Source organism: Apis mellifera, linkage group LG2 (assembly GCF_003254395.2).
Source record: "Apis mellifera strain DH4 linkage group LG2, Amel_HAv3.1, whole genome shotgun sequence".
NCBI classification, from domain to species: Eukaryota; Metazoa; Arthropoda; class Insecta; order Hymenoptera; family Apidae; genus Apis; species Apis mellifera.
The window spans coordinates 4,978,167-4,999,341 of NC_037639.1; the positions used below are offsets into that span (position 1 = coordinate 4,978,167).

Sequence of the window (21,175 nt, forward strand, 5' to 3'; positions counted from 1 at the left end):
CAATAGATAGAAGTAATTTCAAAAGAAGAAAACGAACAAAATTAAGATGAAATATTTCTTCGGAAAGAAGTATATTCTTCATATTGCGACTTATAAAAGAGAGAAAGAGAGAATAAGACCCGTAAATTTTCAACTGCGAATTATTCGAAGGAATTATTGACAGGAAATCACAATTTGAAAGCATCTTTGATAGAAATTTGCGATAGTTGTGATGCTCTATTTCGCGGAGGAAAACTCGAACACAATTTTTCACGAAAATGAAATGTTACGCGAAACGAGTCACGCATCCGCGACTTGCCTTTGATAAAAGACGAGCATTATTACTCTAATAGCGATGCACTGTCTGCGATTCTGCATCAACTATAAATATTCGTACAAAATTTGTATGCGCAAATCCATGGAATACATTGATGAATCAATTTCTATTCGAACTCCATTCTTTTAAATACATTTTTTTTTAAAACGTCTCCCGTTCTGCGACTTTATATAAATTTCCAAACGCATAAACATCCGCAGTGAACTTTCGATGGCCAAGATTCGAGTCCTAATCTCGCGAAATAAGATGTCCCCATTCGCGGACAAGTCAAACAGACGAGGGGAGGACCGAGTTCGTATTCTTCTTCCCGCAGAAGAAGAAGAAGAAGGAATTAGTCGCGTGTTTGGCGGTTTCCTTTTCCACGTGTGCGCGCGTGTGAAACGTAGCCGCGAGATTCTTCCCTTCTTTCGGTTGCAAAAAGGGGATGCAGGGAGCAAGAGAAAGAAAGAGAGAGAGAGGGATAGGTGGCGAGGACCGGCTAAGAAAAGTCGAAAATCTTAATTCGGGGGCGGTGCCGCCCCCGCGATGCGATAGGCGGCGACTCGTAAGCGGCGATTGGCTTGCGGCTGGGAAGGGGGTGAGAGATCTGTCTACGGGGGTGGAAGAGATATGCGCCGTGACGCCGGGACGTCGGCGTGTTCGTGAACACCGGTCCCCCGTGCGCCCGAGTACGACAGTCGACGCCGGCCGTCCCGAGCGTGCAGTCGTGGGAGCTGTCGTCTTCTTCGTCGTCGTTGCTCGACGATCTCGCGCGTGACTCGATCGTGTTTCCTATTTTCTTTTAAACCTTATCATCTCGAGAGGACGAGATCGTGTCGGTACATCGTGTCGAATGAATAGATAAAAATAAATAATCGAGTAAATTGAAGGGGAAGGTGGAGTGGAGAGTTTGGATGGTCGATGACAACGCGTGTCGCGTATCGGTTTCGTTGTCTTTGCGCGTGATCTGTGACTGGTATTAGGATGAGGGACGTGATCTTTTATAAAATCTTGACCTAGAGGGGAACGAGTGCGGTCGAGGCACGGTGGATCATCGGATCGAATCGTGTGATATTGATGATCCGCGCTTCGATGGAAGGTGGTGGTCCGGAAGTCCCGTCTTCTGGAGAACGTTTCCGGTGGATGCTGATCGACGGTGTTTCCGAGAAATCGGTTTTAGATCGGAGCGGGCGTGCGTGCGCGGAGGGGGGATTTCGACGTTTCTGTGGATCGTTTCGCGAGTGGAAGGACGACCTTGAGAGGAGGAGGGACTCTGTTGGTGTGTCTGTTCGTTGCGGATGCGGAGCTTACGCGGGTCGTGATTGTGACAACGAGTTGGCCAATTTGCAGCCGAGAATGCTGGTGCTTGTTAAAAGGAGGAGGGAAACGGGTTTCAATCTTGCGACGAGGATGGCTGCAGTCTTTGTTATCGCGTGCCTCCTGCTGATGGACACTCGGCCGACGTCTGCCGCCTTTAACAATGGTTAGTCATTTTCCTATTTTTCCTTCCCTCTTTCTTCTCCGTGAAATCGCTTCTTTGTTCGACGCGATTCCTCGCTGTGTTGAAATTATCGAACTCGAAGTTTTCGTTTCTTTCATTTCTTCTAATTAAATACAATATTTGGTAATATTGGATTCGATGAATCTGATATTACAATTATTTCTTTTTTTTTTAAAAAGATAGAAGTCTCGAATCTTCGTACCTCAAATTCTTATATAGAATCGACCGACACTTGTACACTCGCAAAAGATTAAAAGTTGGAAAGAAAGATGTATAAGACAATTATCAATTGTTCGTTTACAATTTTGCAATAATCGTTCGATAATCGTTTCAAGATATTGATACGATCATCTCTCGCAGCTGCATCCAGTAATAGTAATTATCGTTTATTTCACCGGATGACAAGCAACCTAGACGGCTTGTATCATTGCTTCCACCAGATCGGTGGTCAATCAATTTACCTATATCGTAAACTTCATCACGATCGACGTATAAACGGGTCCACCGTATATTCCCTCCTGCCGAGCTCGTACCACCACCACCACCACCATCACCACCACCACCACCCGTGGCTGTTTGAACGACGATTTAAACGCGCGCGGCTCGATCAACGCGTAATCTCGGATTTCATTTCGGCTACGTTAAATCAGGAAACCGACAACGGTGCAAAGTGTTCCCGGAAATTATAGCGTGTCCAAATGAAGCGCGTCAAAGGCGTTTTCATTATTCCGCGGGGAATAAATTTCGCGATGTATCGGGATCGATTTTGATGAAAAAAAATAAAACAGCCAGTTGTTAATCTCCTCTCGATCGTCGAACTGAGAATTTCGATTCGATTTTGACGAGGGAAAATTGACGATTGATCGATAAATTGTAGGTAAGCATTGTAAGATGAAGCATAAAAAGTTGAAGATTTTATTTATTCCGAATAATTTTTTTTTAGAAGTCGAGTTAGGAAGTTTTTCTTTGGGAGGAGATTAAATGATCGAATGGAAAGAATTAAAGATCGATTCTTAATCGTCAGTTAGAGTAATATTGCAGTTGAAATTTATTATTTAGTTTTAATTTATTATAATAATAATGATAGTTGAGAACAATTCGAAATTATTATAGTTTTGAAACATATAATAAGAATTTTGTTTTTATCTCCTGCGAATATTTTTATTTGATTAAATTTTTCTTTCATTTCGTACAAATGAATATTTCATTTCAGACAATCGGGAAATTATTAAATTTATTCTCCATCGATATAACATACGTACACACGCCATACGAAAGCGATAAAAAGGTTATTGTTAAAGCGAGTGCAAAAAAAAAAAATACGATTCAAAATGGTTTATACCCACATATGTGTACGTTCGAATTTTCACTATAAAAAAACAAAAAGGAAAGAGGAAAAAAAAAAGAGAATCCTTCTGCCTGTTAGGACCCATCCACGCGAGAATAAACTCATCGAGTGAATTCACGCGCGAGTGCCGCGTAAATCATTCATTCGAAGTTTTACGTATCTGCGTCACGTATGATTTTCAGTAGAGGGAGAGTATTATAACGCATATGTCTCTATAAAAGTTTACGTAGTTTGTAGTAACGACGTTGTTCACGACTGGATATCTCGTAAATATGCGATCGAAGGGAGGATAACTCGAAAAAAAAAAACGTATTAAACCAGGATTAAATGTTTCAACGAGCCTTAATGACACGTGGAACGCTCCTCCCGTGGAATTATTCAAAGCCAAGAGGCACAAGCTGCTGCTTCGACTTGTTCATTTCTCATTGAGATTCGCTTTCTTTAAAATTTCACGCAATGAAACTTTCCTCCCCTTTTCTTTCAAACCTTCTTAAAGGATGTCAAAGCGGAACATCCCCTGAACATCGTGTTTCTCGCAAACTTTCCTCCTCTTTCGAAATCTTTTCCAAGAATGTCAAAGAGGAACATCCTTGTTACATCATCTTTTGTACAACGAAACGATATTTATCTTTGTTTCCTCTGAAATGTAGAATCAAAGAATCTCGAAGAATATTTCTAAAAATATCCACATTACCAAACTTTCTCTTCTTAATAATTCTAATTTCTAACACAATCCTCTTGAACAATTATTCAACAATACTTGGATTTTCAATGATCAAAATCTAATCTAAATTAACCTATCTATTCTGCCAACTTCTTGGAAAGTTTTCAAAGCGGTCTTTCGAATATCTTCGAAGAAGAAGCTCCCCGCGACGTCTCTCTAGAACGTCGTCTTTCACCCCATTTACCTGTTCGTGTAAACACTCAAAGACTTCTCCCGGTGATAATTCAATCCGGCCATTTTCCCGCGTTAAATTCATTCCGCGAACCTGCGAAACAATCTCTGGATCCTTTGTCCCTTGACGTGTCGGGCGAAGCCCTTTGTTCCGCCATCTCTCGGAGAGATGGCCCCTCTTCAACCCTCTGAACGACACCTTCCCTCATAAGCGGCACGCGCGGCGCAAAAAGCTCGTTTCGCTTCTAATACCCGAGTCCGGTGAAATTACACTTCAATGGCGAAATTGCGGCCACGGAATGAGCTACCAGGTAGCTGGTTCCCCATGCATAATTCATAAGCGAGGCGTCACGGTGAAACTACGCCCGATAAATATTTTTTTCCAACCTGTAAAAGTGCATGCAAATGAATTGGGCCTCCTAATGCAAGTACATTGCTCCTCTGCCCGCCACTTACACAATTGTTGTTCTTCCAATTCTTGCATTTCTATATTTCTCGTCTTCAAGTCTAGAAGTACAAACAAAATGATTGCATTTTGTAATTCATTGTGATTTATGATTGTTTAGCTGTTGTTTAAGCATCGAGTTTTCAGGAAAGTTTGATATTTTTTTTTAATAGGAGTGTGAAAATTATGAGCCAGTTTTTTTATCTTGTCCTGGTTTTTATTGACAATACTTCAATCGAGGCATCGAATAAGCTTATAACGAATAAATATTCGAGTCGAAGGCAACTTTATTTCGAAATTTTAATTAATTAATTTTTCACTCCATTAGTGCTCTTCATTCTTATTGGAATGAGTGCAGATACTTTCCTCTGTGTCATCTTTTCGTTTTGTAGAGGAGCGGGATTTTTTATTGTCTCATACAAGAACGGCGTCACCGTTGAACTTGCAACAATTAACATTTCTGTTTTTCTTTTTTTTTTCGCGGTCACTGGAATGAGAACCGGCAAGGGAATAAATTTCGTGATAATATAGTGGGCGTCAGCGACACGGCGTGGCTCGTCGTTTAGAATCCGCCTTCTGTTTCCCCATTGCCATCTTTCCCTTGCTTTTCCTCTTTGTTTTTACTTTTCCTCGTTTCGTTTCCCTTTATTTCTATTTCCCTTCTCCATTTTCGTTTCCTCTTCCTCTCTCCCCCCCTCGTTTTATTCCCCATTTTGTTGTTTCCAGTCGCGGCGCCTCGCTCCTCGATTTGCTTTCTCATTCTTCGTTTCCGTATTCGGGGCGACGATGATTTACCGATCGCCACCAAGAGGAACGGCGCGGGTGCTGGAACGGCAATTTTCGCGAATGTAACGCTTTTATTCATACTCCGTTGTCGAGTTTCCCGCGATACATTGTTTTCCCGACTATTTTTTATCGTTGTGTTCGAACCGAGTTTCGAGTCTCGATGGCACCCTGTGTGTAACAACGGATTAATAGGAATTAAAGAAAGGAATGTATCGCTCTCCATTGTTGTCCACTTTTGTATTTATCGAATCGATCAATTACGTTGCAAACAGGTTTCGAATCTTTCTTGAGAAAATCGATATATTCGATATATATATCCTTCGATAAAATCCTTGGATAAAAGAAAGTTGGATAGTAAAATTGATTCGATAAGTAGTTTAACAAAACTATAAATAATAATATTCCGACGAGAGACTTGGATTTACAGTCATTTCCACTCGTGACTTTTCCGATCCAGGGATAAATATCTCGGGGAAAATATCGTAACTTCACTTCTATCCGCGTGTGTATCAACCGCTCATCCTTCAAACACCAGGATCGCCGAATGGCCGCGGATCGAGGCAACTTTGGCGAAATAATGCGCATACATTTTGCGTTGCCCAAATCCAATCGTTTTTACGACCGTTTCACCGTATTGCACCGTACTTTTTGAAGTCGGAAACGCAGAGCCGCCATTATCATCTCCTCCATCGTTGACCGTCCCGATCCAATGCCGATTTTATGCGGTGGTTATTCAATTCCCGCCGCTCTCTCTCTCTCTCTCCTGCGCGCAATCTCGGTCGAATAGAGATAGGGGATCGAGCATTCGGGGAAACAGATAGATAGTTTCGAGAACGGATAATATGGAAAGATTCTCATTGTCTCGATATCAGATCTCTCTTTCTCGAAACGACGAGTAAAATCGTTTTCCTGGTCGGGGAACGGGTCGTGCATTTAATACGGTTAAGTAGGTAGATGCGGTCTATACGAGAGGCTGTTCACCTCCCCCCGCTCTTATTATTCGTTCGCCAGGTATTATCTAATTTCGATGAATTATTAAAGGAGTTTGATAACAAACGTCGCGAGTTCTCTCTCGGCCATGAGCATACATCTCTCTACCCCTCGGAGAATCTATTCTCAAGTTTGCTTATCTTTCCCCTCCTTGCCTCCTCCCTCCTTTTATCCAATTCCCTTCTTCTCCTCTCAGCCGTATTATTCGTCGCCGTTCCTTCTCCCTCCTCCGCCTCGTTCCCTTTCGCTATTTCACGCGCGTAACGTTTTCTTCGAGCAGCTATCGTTTACCCACCCTCTTTATGGAATTATCTCGTCGCCTAGGGGCTGCCATCTGTCTCGATATGGGGAGCGCACTCCCCCTAATTAGAGGTACACGCGACAGTTGTAAGCGCGCTAAATCTAATATCTAATGGGGGATTCGAGGGGGAGCGAAGAAAAGAAAAAAAAGAACGCGTATTTTATAGTATGCACGCGCAGTCTCCTCGCGCGAATAAAGTTCCACGATTCGTTGGGGATAGTCGTTTCGTGTGGTCCATATATATTTCGTTACGTCGTTTTTTACGACGAGTATTTCCGGGGTTTAGGGACGAGGGGTTGTTCAACGATTTCGCTATTGCGGCTTTTTTCTGGGCTGTTTCGTTTAGGGCTGTTTCTTTGGTCGTTGCACTAAGTATTTTTTTGTACGTAATGTTGACTATTTAGAGAAATAGCTTATGTTATATTGACTTGGTTTGAATTTATAGTTTATAAAGTGTATTTGCGAAGCTTCGTTTGATTTACTGCGAGGAAAATTGTACAATTTTAGTAATAATATTTAATTGTGCAAGAGGTTCATACTTTGGAAAGTTTTTCATATTTTTATTTCAATTTATGTTATGTAGTAACTGCATGTTATATTCTTGGATCGTAAATAATTCAGATTATTCTTCGAACCTCGCAAAATATTATTATCTAATCGTTCATATTTTAAACCATCCATTGAAAGTAATGTAAATTATTTTTTAAAAATTAATTTGGAATCGAGATGAAAATCAAAATAGTCATTACATATCTATTCAAGTTACAATTTCTAAATTTTCGTCCAAGAAAATTTTCGCAGATATTTTCCAAGGAAATAGATAAAATTCGGAGTAATTCTAGAAATCTTCGCGGAAGATTTTCGTGAAATCCGTATACCATCTATTATGTATGATGTGCAATACCGTCGACTTTACATTTCGATACTTGGGATTAACGAAAAAAAAATAAAGAAAAAAAAATTGGTCGGTCGAAAACTTGTAACAACGTGGGCTTGGCCTCCGGTGAAGGAAGAAAAATCGTAAAAATTCAGAGACGCGGCACGGGATTATCCTATTTTTCCCATCGTGCACGTATGTGTTCCTGAATATTCATCTGCTCTCATCCGATTATCGCGAAATATCTCCGTTTCCACTCGTTTTCACCTCATGTTAGAAGATGAACGGTCGAACAAAAGAGGGTAAAAATTCGCGGCTGAATAACGCGATGCTTTTCTCCCTCCTCGTTTGCGCTAATTGCAACGCGAATAATGGAGCTGCAAGATGACCAAGAAGTGCGTTTAACCGATCGTATATGGATTTTCTTTTTTCTTCTTTCTTCTTTTTCTTCCATTGTTGAATAAGCGTATATGGTTACGAAAGACTTTTATTGGGGATGTTTTAACGAGAGATAAGATTCTATTTATTCCTCGTACGTTTATTCCACTTATTTTATAAATGTGCTCCTCTTATTTTATAATAATATTGTAAAATTCTTAATACAGCTTGCATCGAAACACGTATAACCAAATAAATTACAAAAGAACAACGCGCTTGAAAATTCAAAATACGAACAGATTTAAAGCGTAATCGACAGACGCAAAATTTCGATTTTAATTTATCGTTAATATAAAATATTCATTTTTCGAGTTCGTCGTACGTGTGTGTACAATGCAGCCCTCTTATAAAGGGTGTGGAATAACAAGGAAGGAAGGAAGAAACAGAGGGGGTGGGTCTCGCGACGGATGTCCTCGAGGGATTCTCGCTTCATGCATTTTATATTTTCTTGGACTTTGATTCGTAGACGGACCGCGTGGCCCACGGGAGTAATCCTTAATCTTTGATCGGGAATTATCTTTGATCATGGCTTTGGTCATCGCGCGCTCTTCTTCCTCCCCTCTCCATTTTATTCCGCGTCTCCCTTGGGTCTCGAACGACCGTTTCGAGCCACCCCCTGTGCTCTCGAGGGCCGTTCATGGGAAAAGGTTCGAGTACAGGGACAATGGATACAAGCTTCTGATGGAATCTTACAAAGTTTCTTACAAAGTCTTGGATAGTGATGGATATTTTTCTTAATGCGAATAATTTTTGGATGGATGCTTGGAGGAAGCAAGTTTTAATTTTAGCAGTTTGTTAAGAAAATATAAAAATTTTCTTTAATTTAGATCCTTTTCGTGTCACGATCTAGTGCAGCAATCGTAATACACATTTCAAGATTATTTATCTCTTATTCCTTTCCGAAACTACAAATCTTTAAAATACTTGTCACAATTTGAAACTTCAAACTTCGAAATGGAAGATCGCAACATCGATAAAATTTCATATTTTCGAGCTCGCTCCGTGAATAAACTCATCCCCGTTTCATCCACTTAAACGATTGAAACTTTGAGAACCGCAATCGCGAATATCCGGAGGAATCGAAAAGTCGAAGCGAGAAAATGGAAGGAGAACGGTCCTTTGCGAATCGTGGAGAACGCGAGTCGTTCGTCTTCTGGCGTCGAAATGATTTTCCATTACCATTCGTAAGGGAACTCGACGTTTTGGCCCCCGTATCTGTTTCCCATTCGAGTCTCCTCGATTCCGTGGCCGTAAACATGAAGGGATCTCGCCGCGGAAACACACAAACCAACCCTTTATTTCGGAAACGCTTTCGCCCCTTGTCGTTCCACTTCTGCCTTCGACTTATCGCGCCGTGGATCTCCAACTCGTCGTCCAACTATCTTTAATCCGTTGGCGAAAAATTCGCAACCGTAGTAGAGGGACACTTGTCGAAAAATGGAATGTGCATTGCATGGATTTCCAATCTGTCGATCTATGCTCTTTTTTTTATTATTTCACGAATCGATAAAAATTGATTGTCTTCTTATCGCGTTGATCCCTGGCGTTTTATATTTTATATCGTGTCCTCGTCCCGCGAATATATTACCCCCATATATTTTTTTACATCTAATAAAATCGGATATCCCTCGAAAATCTTCATGACAAAAGTATTTGCCTGTCTCTAAATTCTTCATAAATTCTTCGTAATTCTATCCTGTTATTACATTGTCGAATCTATAATAAATCAAAAGGTACATTTTTACGACAGATGATGTAATTAAGGCTGAGATCTTAAAAAAAAAAAAAAGGAAAAAGATTAGAGAACGCTGTCCACGTGATAAAAAGAAAAGAATACTTGGAAAGGAGGAATCCTCACGCGGGTGATCTCAACTCGGCTTACCAAGTTGGCGAAATACTCGAAGGCTCTCTCGCTTCCTCCCCTCTCTTCCCCTTTACTTTCAGTCTTCCACCTTTGCGCCTCTGTTGACCACCAGTTTCCTCTTTCTTTCTTTTATCCCTCCTGTTTTTTTTTTTATCTTCGTTCCTGTGTGTGCGTGCGTGTTTTTTTTTCATTGCCTCGTCCGCCACACCCCGATTGCGTACGTGTGACCAGAGCGAGCTTTCCCCTTCTTAGGAGGCAGCCCCCGACTTTGAAGTTTCTTCAATCTCTAGTCCCTGTTTCCACTCTCGTTCTTTGTTTTTCTTTCGCAGGTTTTTTTCGGTTTACACTCTTTTCTTTGTCTCTTTCTGGTTTTACGCGCGCGCGCGCCACCGTTTGACTTGGATGGAGGGCGGTGTGTAGATATTTGCAGAGAAGTTGATCCGAAGGGATTTTGAATGTTTGTGGGGGAAACCTCGGATTTGATCTGTTTTTTATCGGGGAACATTTTTGGTGATATTTATTATTAATATTGGGAATCTTTTTTTATCGTAATGTTTTTCTTTACATTGGTTGATTGAAGAAGGGAATTTTTTCCATAGGAATTATTTTGAATTCATTATTTTCATTCTATTTTTTTTTAATTAAAGAAATACGCTTAACAAATATGATTCGATTTTCGTTTTTACTTCTCTTTTAAAGAAATCTTTTCGATAAGTACGTGAACTCAAAATAATTAAGAGAACAATTTCAATTAAAATTAGGTATTGTTTCTGTATGTATATTATAATTCAATAACTATTAATTCAATTTTTAAATTTAACACAAAGGTAATAATAATTTTTCTTGGAAATTTTCTCCTCGATCGCGGATTAATTTATTCTTGATGACGGATTGTTCATCTGTCGTCAAAGTAAAATCTCGGCGATAACACTCGACAAATAATTAAACGTGGGGTGCGATCGTGGTCCAATAATAGCGCGGGAGATTGTATCGCGAAATTGCGACGACGTAAAACATCATGATGGCGGCATTACAGTTTCTTTGTCCACAAAGTACATCCAATTTAAAATAAATTTCCGGATGCCTCGGTGAAGTCTGTTTCGTCCGACTTAACAAAACTGCTGAATATTTTCACAGGGGTAATCACCCGTAAAATTATAATTTCTCCAGTCCAACTTCTCCTCCTTTCCTTCTTTCCTGTTTTCGTACTCGCTTTTTCCGCTATTCATCCCATATACATTTATCATCTGTTTGGATTATCTCAAGTAGCTGATATATATATATATATATATACGCTTTTAATATTATCAATATAATTTATCTTACTTTCTAAGATCAAATTTTGAAATTAGAATTTAAATTAAAATCCTAAAACAATACCTAATTTTAATTGGAATTGTTCTCTTAATTATTTCATGTACTTATCGAAAAGATTTCTTTAAAAGGAAAGTAAAAAACGAAAATCGAATCATGTTTGTTAAGCATATCTCTTTAATTGGTGAAAATCGAGATATTTTATCAAATCTTTTAGACAATCATTAATGTTTTAATGATATTTTCTTACCATTTAACATTTGATGATATTTCACTTTCATAAAAAAGTAGATATAATATTTTCCATATATCATTTCAATGATGAAATCGTTATCTCGTCAATTGCTCGAATCAAACAAATTTTATACGCAATTTGTCCCATTCAAAAATCCCTTGATCCTAATCTCTTTTCTCTTCTTCTAAAGACAAAGTCTAAGAACATCCCCCGGTTACTTTCGCGACAAGACGAGACGAGACGAGACGAGACGAGACGATTCGAATCGAACAAAGAGGTCTGTGGGGAATTTTCGAATCCGTTCTTGGAGAGTCGTGGCAATTTATTGGCTCTGTAAAAGGACGTAAGTGTTCTCCGGTCGTCGTTCACCTCCTCGAAAAGTTACGTTACGAACGAGAGGGGGGGGACTCGTGTCTCCGTGCGCTCGAATATTATTTGCAGATTCCTCCACCCCTCCGTGTTTGCAGTTCGAGAGTCCTTTGAATCGTATCCCCGCATTTAATGTCGTTACATTGAAATTTCATGAAGTCTCTTTGAGGATTTCGATTACACGGCCGATGTGCGTAGGCCGATCAATTAAAATATGTAGATGTCGCGCAAACATGGGCCACCGGTCTGTCGAGAGTCCGTTTTATGAATCCACCAATTTCCAGAGTATCGAAGGGGAAACGTAAACGCGTGCTTCGTTGAAAGGATATTGGAATTTCTTGATAACCGATCTGGATTTCGTAGGAAAAAAGAGAGGAAGATATTTTGGCAATTGTTTTTATTGGGAAGAGAATATTCGAATTGAAGTATATGATTTTACGATACATTATAGAAAAACAGTTCTTTTTATCTCGATAATAAATTTTGATTTCTCAAAAATTAAATATTATCGAATTTGCAATATCAAATACAAAATTTCATTATATTTGTATAAACGAAAATATTAAATTTCTTCCACTTATTATCGAAGAATATATTTCTCGACGAAACATCTACGCGGATTAATTTTTCGACGGAATCGGAAAGCCTTCAACAATTTTCATTTGTGAAAAGTTGAGTACGGCGTGTTGCACCGCGAAGGATTAAATTACGCGAGGGATCCGTGGGGGTTTGAGACAAAAAGTGGCAGTGGTGTAGCAGTAAACGACGGTGAAGTATAACGGTTGACAAACATTAGGAGGGCGAAATGAAATTTATCGGGACAAAGGGCACGCGGTTAAAGCAATTACAAGGACAGGGCGTGACGTTTATAATTCGCATCTCGAAAGCCGCTTACAAGAAAACCATTGATGCCGGTGGATTTATTAATTACACGCCATCTCCAGTCCTTCGCCTTTTGTCTTTCAATCCTATCGTCGTCGTCGTCGTCGTCGTCGTCGTGGCGGGTCTCGAGACACCACCAATACGTTGAACCAACAACGCTTCTGCCAATCTGTAAAAGCCAAACAGCATAGGGGGGAGGGAGATATTATACCGGTTTCAAGGGTATAATTCTTATTACATTGTTAACGGGGCTTTTGGAGAAAAGGAAGTGGAAAACCGAGGCTATTGATGATGGAAAGTGGTGGTGGGAAGAGGGTTTTCCTTTGAGGGTTGCTCGAAGCGATAATCGTTTTTAAAAGGGGCGAGAAAAGGTGAAAAAATTCATTAATCATTGCGTTATCATTCTTATTGGAATATTGCAAGCAAGGATTATAAAATTTGGCATTGTGTTGTAAAATCTGAATCGTGTTTTTAAATTAGTGAATGATAACGTCTTTAAAGACTGTGAAAAATTTAAAGGATTTATTCTAAATGTTTATTTTTATCTCGTTTCAATTTTAAGTAATATTATAGAATAATGCAAGTAGAAAAGAAAATATTTCAAAAATCAGAAGATAAGGAAAAGTAAAGGAAAAGAGAGAGTAGAGAAAGCAGAGAGAGAAATAAATTTTTAATTTTTAATTATTTATAATTTAGTTATATAGAAAATTTTAAACTTATATATTTCGTGTTTCGACAAGAATCATCGAGTTAAATATTTCCGAAATAATTATGAGATAAAATAAATTTATGTGAAAAGTATCTTATCCAAATATAAAAGTACTCAATTATATTCCGTATTCTAAAGGTTAAAACGAATTACAGGAAATAGCCACGGAATACCTCGGAGGCAGGTACGAGTTTTAAAAGGTACATAGCTGCAATCAGATATTCAAATCGTGTTTACTAAATCAAAGCTCTCGCTGGCGTCCTCCAATCTTCCGCGTTTCTCTTCTCTCTCTCTCTTTCTCTCTACTTTCTTTTCACTTGGCTCTTTTTCTCTTTACTTTCCCTTATCTTCGTTCGTTTCGCTGCTCATCCTCTTTCTCTCTCGCCATCGAGTTAACCGATAAGTTTGCTTCTGTGTCTGCCCGTCTGATGCTGCTTGCTGCCGACTTAACAATTCGGTTAGAAAGTTAGAGGCTTTCGTTGCTTCTTTTTCCATCCTCTTCTTTTTCTTCTTCTTCTTCCCTTTTCTCCCCCCGATCTTTTCGGCGACGGACAGTTCGATGGTCTTCTTCTCTCCATCTCGAAAAAGGTTGCTCTCTCGTTACGAGGCGAGCGAGAAACGTTGAGACTTCGTGCCACGAGTGAAAATCAGGAGTAAAATCGACGATCCGTAGCCAAGATAGAGGGAGAGAACGAGCTACGTGTTGAATTTCAGTCATGGTTAGACGATCGACACAAGGTTTTGTTACGTCATGAATTTAGATAACGTTTCGATGAATTTTGATTTTCATCGAATACTGGATGTCGTGATGATATTATATATAGAGAAAGAATAATTTGGATGAATGTATTATTAAATTAGTATAGGAACTAGTTGAACTGTTCCCTTTCATAATTTCCTCAATTCTGATGTATTTTTTAAACCAGTTCAATTATTTATCTTAACGTTAGGAAATATAAAGTAAAATAAATTCTTCGTAATTTCTTAATGCTTTCAAAAAATTTAATTTATATTATAAACGTTTTGAATAGATGAAGGAATTTTCATTGTTTTAGAAATCAACTCTATTCTAATTTAAAAAACTTTCTAAACTCGATAAGTTAAAATAGATTGTAAAGATTCGATAAAGTATCTTTCATCACATATATCAATTTCGTTAAAAATAGGAAACAACCCCGATCCAATTTAACGACAAACGACAGATTCTTAAACGATCGCCGTTAAGGGAAGTTTTCCCTTTTTCTTTCTCTCTCGTAAAACGGCGGCTTGGGGCGAGATAAACACGCTACATCGAGGGTGGTCTCGTACGTCATGGGTGGCGGTTTCAATGCGAAGGGACATATCCCTTCCCCAACTGTGTGTCTATACGTTCCGTGACGCGAATAACTGCAGTTTCCCTCGAGCGAAAGATTAATCAAAAGATAATTTTCGTTAATACCGAGGAACGAGTCTGGCGCCACGTGTGAATTATTGTTTAATCCTGTCGATGGAAAAAAATACCACATTCTACGATGCTTATTTTGGAGTAAAAAAAAAAAAAAAGAAAGAAAGAAGGAATGCCCAATTTCGAAGGGAGGAGGAAATGTTCCACAAGAATGTATTATGGGCGTTGGGCGATCCGACGTTTTACGACATGGATCGTAAAAAGAGGAAAAGTTTTCATCGCTTGCAAATTGAAAGGGAAACGACTGAAGTGATTAAACGGCGGCAAGGATTAATTTTCTTCTTTTCTTTGTCTTTTTTTTTTTCGCTCGGAAAGAATTATGTCGTGAAAACTTGATGAACTTTGTGGACATTGGAATATTAGATCAGCAGTATAGTAATTTGTTGAAATTTTCCTTGTAAATAGTTTGTCTTCTCTTACAAATTAAAAATTCAAATAACGATTTTATACAAATTAGATTAGACGAGGAGCACATATATGCAAACGAGATTATTCTTACATCGAATCTCCCGAAGTATTCTACACGATCTCTCGAAGTCCGACACTTTACACGGATTCTCCTTCCTTTATGTCCATGCTGTCTTCTTTTTTTTTTCTTCTTTTTCTTCTCCCTTTTCATCCCCGAGAAGAGTCAGGCTAACTTATAAATATGATAATACGCGAGAAGACCAAGCAGCAGTCACGAAATAACCCCTTTCGAGTTGGCCTCCTCCCTCTGAACGAGGATCCACCCTTATCGAACGCCAAGCATTATCCACCTTTCTTCGCCGCGTTACGATATTGGAAATTCGAAAATGGGAATTAAAGTCCATCTCCTCTTCTTTCCTCGCACCACTCTCCAACCGCCCTACTTCCATTCGAGTCGAGGGGTGTAGGGTGTACGTAGGGGGATGCAAACACCGTTTGAAGTGCACAGAGAGGGAAGAAGTGCGTGTACGTTTGTGGAGGGGGGTATATCGAGGGGGTATATAAAACGATGACTCCTCGGTTATTTGCAAATCGAATTCGGCAACTTGGTTAAGTGGTAATCGAAATTCAACAGTTTCCTGGATCCTTCCTTTTTTCAAACGATATTTTAGGCTCGTTCGTGATCCTTACTGTTATTTCTAGGGGATTTTAATGAGGATTCCTGTTCGATAATGTGTAGTATTTTTCAAGATAAATTTTGAATCGATATAAAATTAATTTTATTTTATAATTAGACTATTCTTTTGATTGTGGATAATAAATCGATAGATTCTTGAAGAATTTTGACAAGTATTGTTTTCTTTGGATCGTTTGGATCTCGTCGAGAAAGAGCTGTAAAAGAAAGTTTAGGAATTGAGGTTAAGGTTAACGAGAGTGAGGTAATTTTACGAATTTTTATCTCAGGATAATCAAATAAACAAAGTTTCCTTTTAATTAAAAATATTTTTCTTTACTCTAACTATAAATATTCAATGATCAGTAACGCGAGAGTAGGTTGCAAAGTGTAGTATATATTATCGAGGATGATGCTTATTTATGCAGTCATATAGTTTTAAAAGCATTCTTTAGGGCGCATAATTAATGAGAACAAAGGCCGCGCTTGCTATGCAACCGTGAGACTAATTAGCCTGAGAGCATGTTAAACTCGCGTAAAGGCGTAACAGAAAAGCGTAACAGGTAACTAGAATTATTGTCGTCTGTGTGGTCGTGTGGTTAAGAATCTCTTAATTACACAATACACGATAAGCATTTTCCACGGTACACGCCATTCCAAATTACATCGTGAATATTATACTTTTCTCTCGTTTGTTTCTCAAATCGTTTGTGCATAAAATTATAAATAGAAATTTTCTAATTTCAAATTTAAATCGATCGAAAGCAAATCTGTAAATGTCGCAATATGAATTTCATTAAATGTTATTTTAGTTTTAAATGGGAGAGGAGGAGGGGAAAAAAAAATGTAATTTTTCAAGGAAAAAGATTTAGAACTCCGATATTTACGATATTTATCACAGCACGAACATTGTAAAGGACTAATAATGCGTGTTATCAGAAATCTCGCGGCTAAACCTCAAAGTCTATTTCCTTAACTTTTAAAAAAGCTTCGAAGTAAATCCACCTTTTCCTTATCCCCTCGGGATTTGTTTCCTAACTAAATCAATTGAAGTTTTCCCTTTAACATTACAACACGAAGGAAAAAGAATCACATTTCTTCCCTTGGCTCTTTTTTTTTTTTACAACACCTGATAGAAATACAAATGTAGCAGCCAAGATTCTTCTATCTATAACTACGATGTCACTTTTGTACGTAATTTCGTTTCATTCGAATAATTTATATCGAGAATTTATCGTGATAAAATTAATTATCAGAAGAAGAGGCAAAGTGAAATGCACTTTCATGTGCAGGGGAATGGATTGATCAGAATCTTGCATTATCGTAATTAGAATATCGAATATCAAGATTTTTACGTTTAGAAAAATGGCGGTCAATTTTTCCTCGAATTAAAATAAATATCAAGGGATAGAAGATGCATTTTTACGAGAACAAAGAGTATATAGGAGGAGCACGCGATCGATTCGATCATGCTTCCTCGAGACCCTGTGGTGGAATATAGCCGAAATGTGGATGGAGAGAAACCACGAACAAGGGTTTCCCTGACCGAAGCTAATCCTCTGTAGGTAAGCCAAATGTAGTCGGAAACAAGCCACGGACTTTGCATCATCGTTCTGTGTCCTAGTTCGAGGCAGGATATGCTGATCCTGTCGACACCGCGTGTTGCCGTTACAGTTCACTAGCGATGAATAACTGAACGTGTTTTTGATAAAAAAAAAAGAGGGGAAATATCGTAGCCGGTATTTTTTAACATTTCGAAATATTATGAAAAATTGGAGGGAAATGTTGGGACGATTAATCGAGACGACATTTACAACGTGAAATACAGGGATTAGAAATAGGTTTTGATAATTATAATGTATTTCCCCCCCCGGTACTTTTTTCATTCAAATAAATATCCGTTTTAATTATCACGTTATCTCTTTGAAACATTCGTGAAAATGAATCGTGTACGACTTTGTTCTTTGTATCTTTGATATTATGAAAAATGACAAACAATATTTTTTTTATTTATATTCTAGTATACAATGTAGCAGTTTCACAAAGCCTTAACACGTAAAACTCTCTTCCTCTCGAGGCATTATTTTACGAATATAACTAATTTTAATTATCATATCGCCCCTTTCAACAAATATATTTGCAAAAATATTTATTCATCCGTAAAATTTCAACACCCTTGAAACGCGAATTAAATAAAATCCACTCGAGAATCTCGTTTCTAAAATTATCTCGACGAACGTTGGAGCTAATACATTTTTTTTCTTTAAAACGTCATCGAAATAACACGGATAAAAGGAGAGAAAAGCGAAAAAAAGAGAAAAAATATCGAGCAGCAAATCGATCGGCAACAATTAAGAAAATTGCTCTTGGTCGCGTGTCAATATGGTCGAAAGCTAATATTTCCCCATTGATCATTGTTCGTTCGTTCGATGGGAGTTGTCATCGACGTAGCAACAAATACACGTATACACGTAGGGATGGGTCGTGGCCAGGGTATAGAGATCTCGAGCGTGTTCCTAAGTATACACAGAGGGTTGTGGCGATCCTTTGAATGCGCCATCGACACGGTAAATACAAACAGCGGCTGGCCCATTAGAATAATTATCCAATGCTTGTCCAGGTGAACGAACGGCGACGACTTCTAATTAATCCGAGTACTTCACTATGGAAATTAATTCAACGGTATATCGGCCTCCTTTCGGCGCGACACCTTTATAAGCTGTGCAGGATCCTCCTAACCGCGGAGGATGCAGCTGCTCCTCCCATCGAATATTTACAAACGATGATTGTGCTATAATAATGTAATTTCAGATGTGCTCGTGTAGATTCAACGGGAGCTTCGAAGATGATTCTGATTTTTCTTCTGCCTTTTTTTTTTTCGCTTCATCGTATGGATTTTTTTTTTATTTGTGGCAGGATATATTGGTGTTCGAGGATTAAAATATTTGTAAAGAGTTGATACAAGTATTTCTAGGTGATTCGAATTATTCTTTTAACTTACGATAATTAATCTTGAAGATATTGTATTAATTGTGTAAGTTTTGAAAGATTTTTTTTTATAAGGAATTAATAGGAGTTATTAGTTAGAAAAAGAGATGAAAGAATTCTTGTAAAGTTTTTATCGAAGATAATTTCGGTATACTTATAGTTTTTATTAACGGGGAAAATTATATATATTTTTGTAAAAATTTATATTGCAATATAATATAATAGTTTATTCTATGATAGAAAAATATTATAGTTCTTCGTATCGAAAAGTTTAATTATTATTGAAAACTTGTAATTTTGGAAATATATAGGTACTTGGATCGAAGAACCCGACTTTAATGTATGTAAAATGGATCTCAAAGGGGTTATTTGTTACATGTACAATGGCCAATAAATATGAGACATGCAAGGGTTAAAATTCGTTTTAGGATACAATAATTTCGGATCGATTCTTGTATACTTTCTACGTGTAGCCAACGAAAATAACTTTTCAACGAAAATAACTTTTCAAGAAGCTTGGAAAAGTAGTTTTCAACAAAACAACAAAGTAGATAAAATAGATAAATTAGCTTACAATAGATTCCTAAAAAGAAAAGATAATTTCATATTTTCAAGATTAATATATATATATTAGAAAAATTTTAAAAAATAATTTCCATCAAGCAAAAGCTGCTACTTTAATAGACATTTATAACAATTCAAAAGTAAATTCACAAATATCACTTTTGCTTCCCCTTAATATTAACAAATGATATAAGAATATAAACTTTACAGAGATCATTCATGTTATCAGCAGAAATTGGAAAGAAATTGTTCTTCAATATTTCATTTATACGATCCAAGCTTGATCGTGCAACCCCGTGCAGAGTCGCATGGCCGTCCATCACCGCGGACGAACGTAATCCTTCCTTTACCGTTCATTTCAATTTCATTAGCCGCTCTATATGAAGTGGCGCACTCGCAGTTGTAATATTCTCGGCTCTGAATATAGCCCCACTCTATTTATTCACCCGCGTAATTCACAACCGGAAGGTGGCCAGCAACCGGAAACATATACACGGATGTGGCCATTGTTATTCGGTCTCGCGTCAGGATGCACCACGCCGCCTATACCGACCACCAATCACACCCTTACATACCCTCTCGTGCGTTCTACTTATTTTTAGGGATAATATCGATTTAAAATATCATGGATATATCGTTTTTTTTTTTTTTTTTTAATGTTTGAAAATGGTAATTCTTAACTGTGTTTATTGGGAAGATAATTATTACGGATAGGACGATGAATTAATATCGAATCTTTTCTTTTTGAATATTAATTTATATAGATGTTTTTTGAAGTTGTTGAAGTTGTTAAATTTTCTTGGAATTGGGTAAATGTTATTAGTAAAAGAGTAGATTTAAGAGTTTTGATGGTTGGGTAACGGAAGTGTAATTAAAATTACTCTACTTTAATGGGAGAGAAATAACGAATCTTATAATATACAAGGTGTTTCGACTAACTTTCCCGGCAAAATTACAAAGGGAACGGGGATCATTCTTTACAGGCTTAAACCGGAATTCGCAATTTAAACGTACAATAGAACAATATTGCAGCCCCTTTATTCGGCTAGCTTCATAACAGTCTCTGCTTTCATCCAGACGATCCGGAAACGTCCGAGATATAAGTCACGATGATTCGTTAAGATTAAACGTTTAATACAATTACACTGGAGGAAACTGATGTGACCAACGCTTTTTCGCAGAATTAGTTTTGGTAATGACTGCTTCATATTTTAATGTTTCAACAAACAATGTCGTTATTTCTATAATTTTTTTTTTGAATTGAAAGTTAGTAAATAACTTCTTCGATTATTTAATTTAATTATAATTTTAAAATTTAAATAAACGAATAATTTATAATTTGTTTAAGAACAATAAGAACTAAATAATGATGCAAAGTGAAAATACAGTTTCTTTTTTCTAAAATATTCTCGAAATCAACTCTTCATTTTCATTAATTCTATTTCTAAAAACTCTCATTTTTTGCGAAAGAAAAAGAATTATATATTCAGTTGCAATTTTATGCGTTATTCCATTTCAGAATTCTCTTTCTAAAATTCGAATTTGCGGCCTCGAGCGAAAACCAGTGGACAAAGAGTCCAGAAAGTCATTTCGACATGATACGAGAAATTTTTCATAGATAATAAAAGAGGGGAAAGCAACGAAATATATCGAACCCGAAAGAAAGAGACGAATTGTACGAATATTCAAAAGGAAAATCTAGAAATCGTGTTACATCTAACTTTTTATTAACTAACTGGTTTTTCGTTCAACTAAAATCTTCTTTTAATACAAACGAAAAATTCTGAATAGCAGAGCTTCGTCGAAAAATAAACGTTACCTCGTAGAATATTTTGGAAAAAGAAACTGT

At 37.7% G+C, this 21,175-nt stretch overlaps 1 protein-coding gene across 5 annotated transcripts in view; it reads left to right on the top strand.

The window, feature by feature from the left end:
• The first annotated feature begins 978 nt into the window (after positions 1 to 978).
• Positions 979 to 21,175, top strand: part of LOC408715 (lachesin) — a 316,260-nt gene continuing 296,063 nt past the window's right edge. For 4 of the 5 annotated variants that reach the window (XR_408826.3, XM_006560722.3, XM_006560723.3 and 1 more), the window contains exons 1-2: positions 979 to 1,778; positions 13,405 to 13,449. Coding sequence is in view for 4 of the 5 variants with exons in the window: in XM_006560722.3 (XP_006560785.2) it covers positions 1,373 to 1,778; positions 13,405 to 13,449 (451 nt within the window). In the remaining variant the exon portion in view is untranslated. The remainder of the gene's footprint in view (positions 1,779 to 13,404; positions 13,450 to 21,175) is intronic. The other variant, XM_392251.7, reaches the window with a different exon arrangement.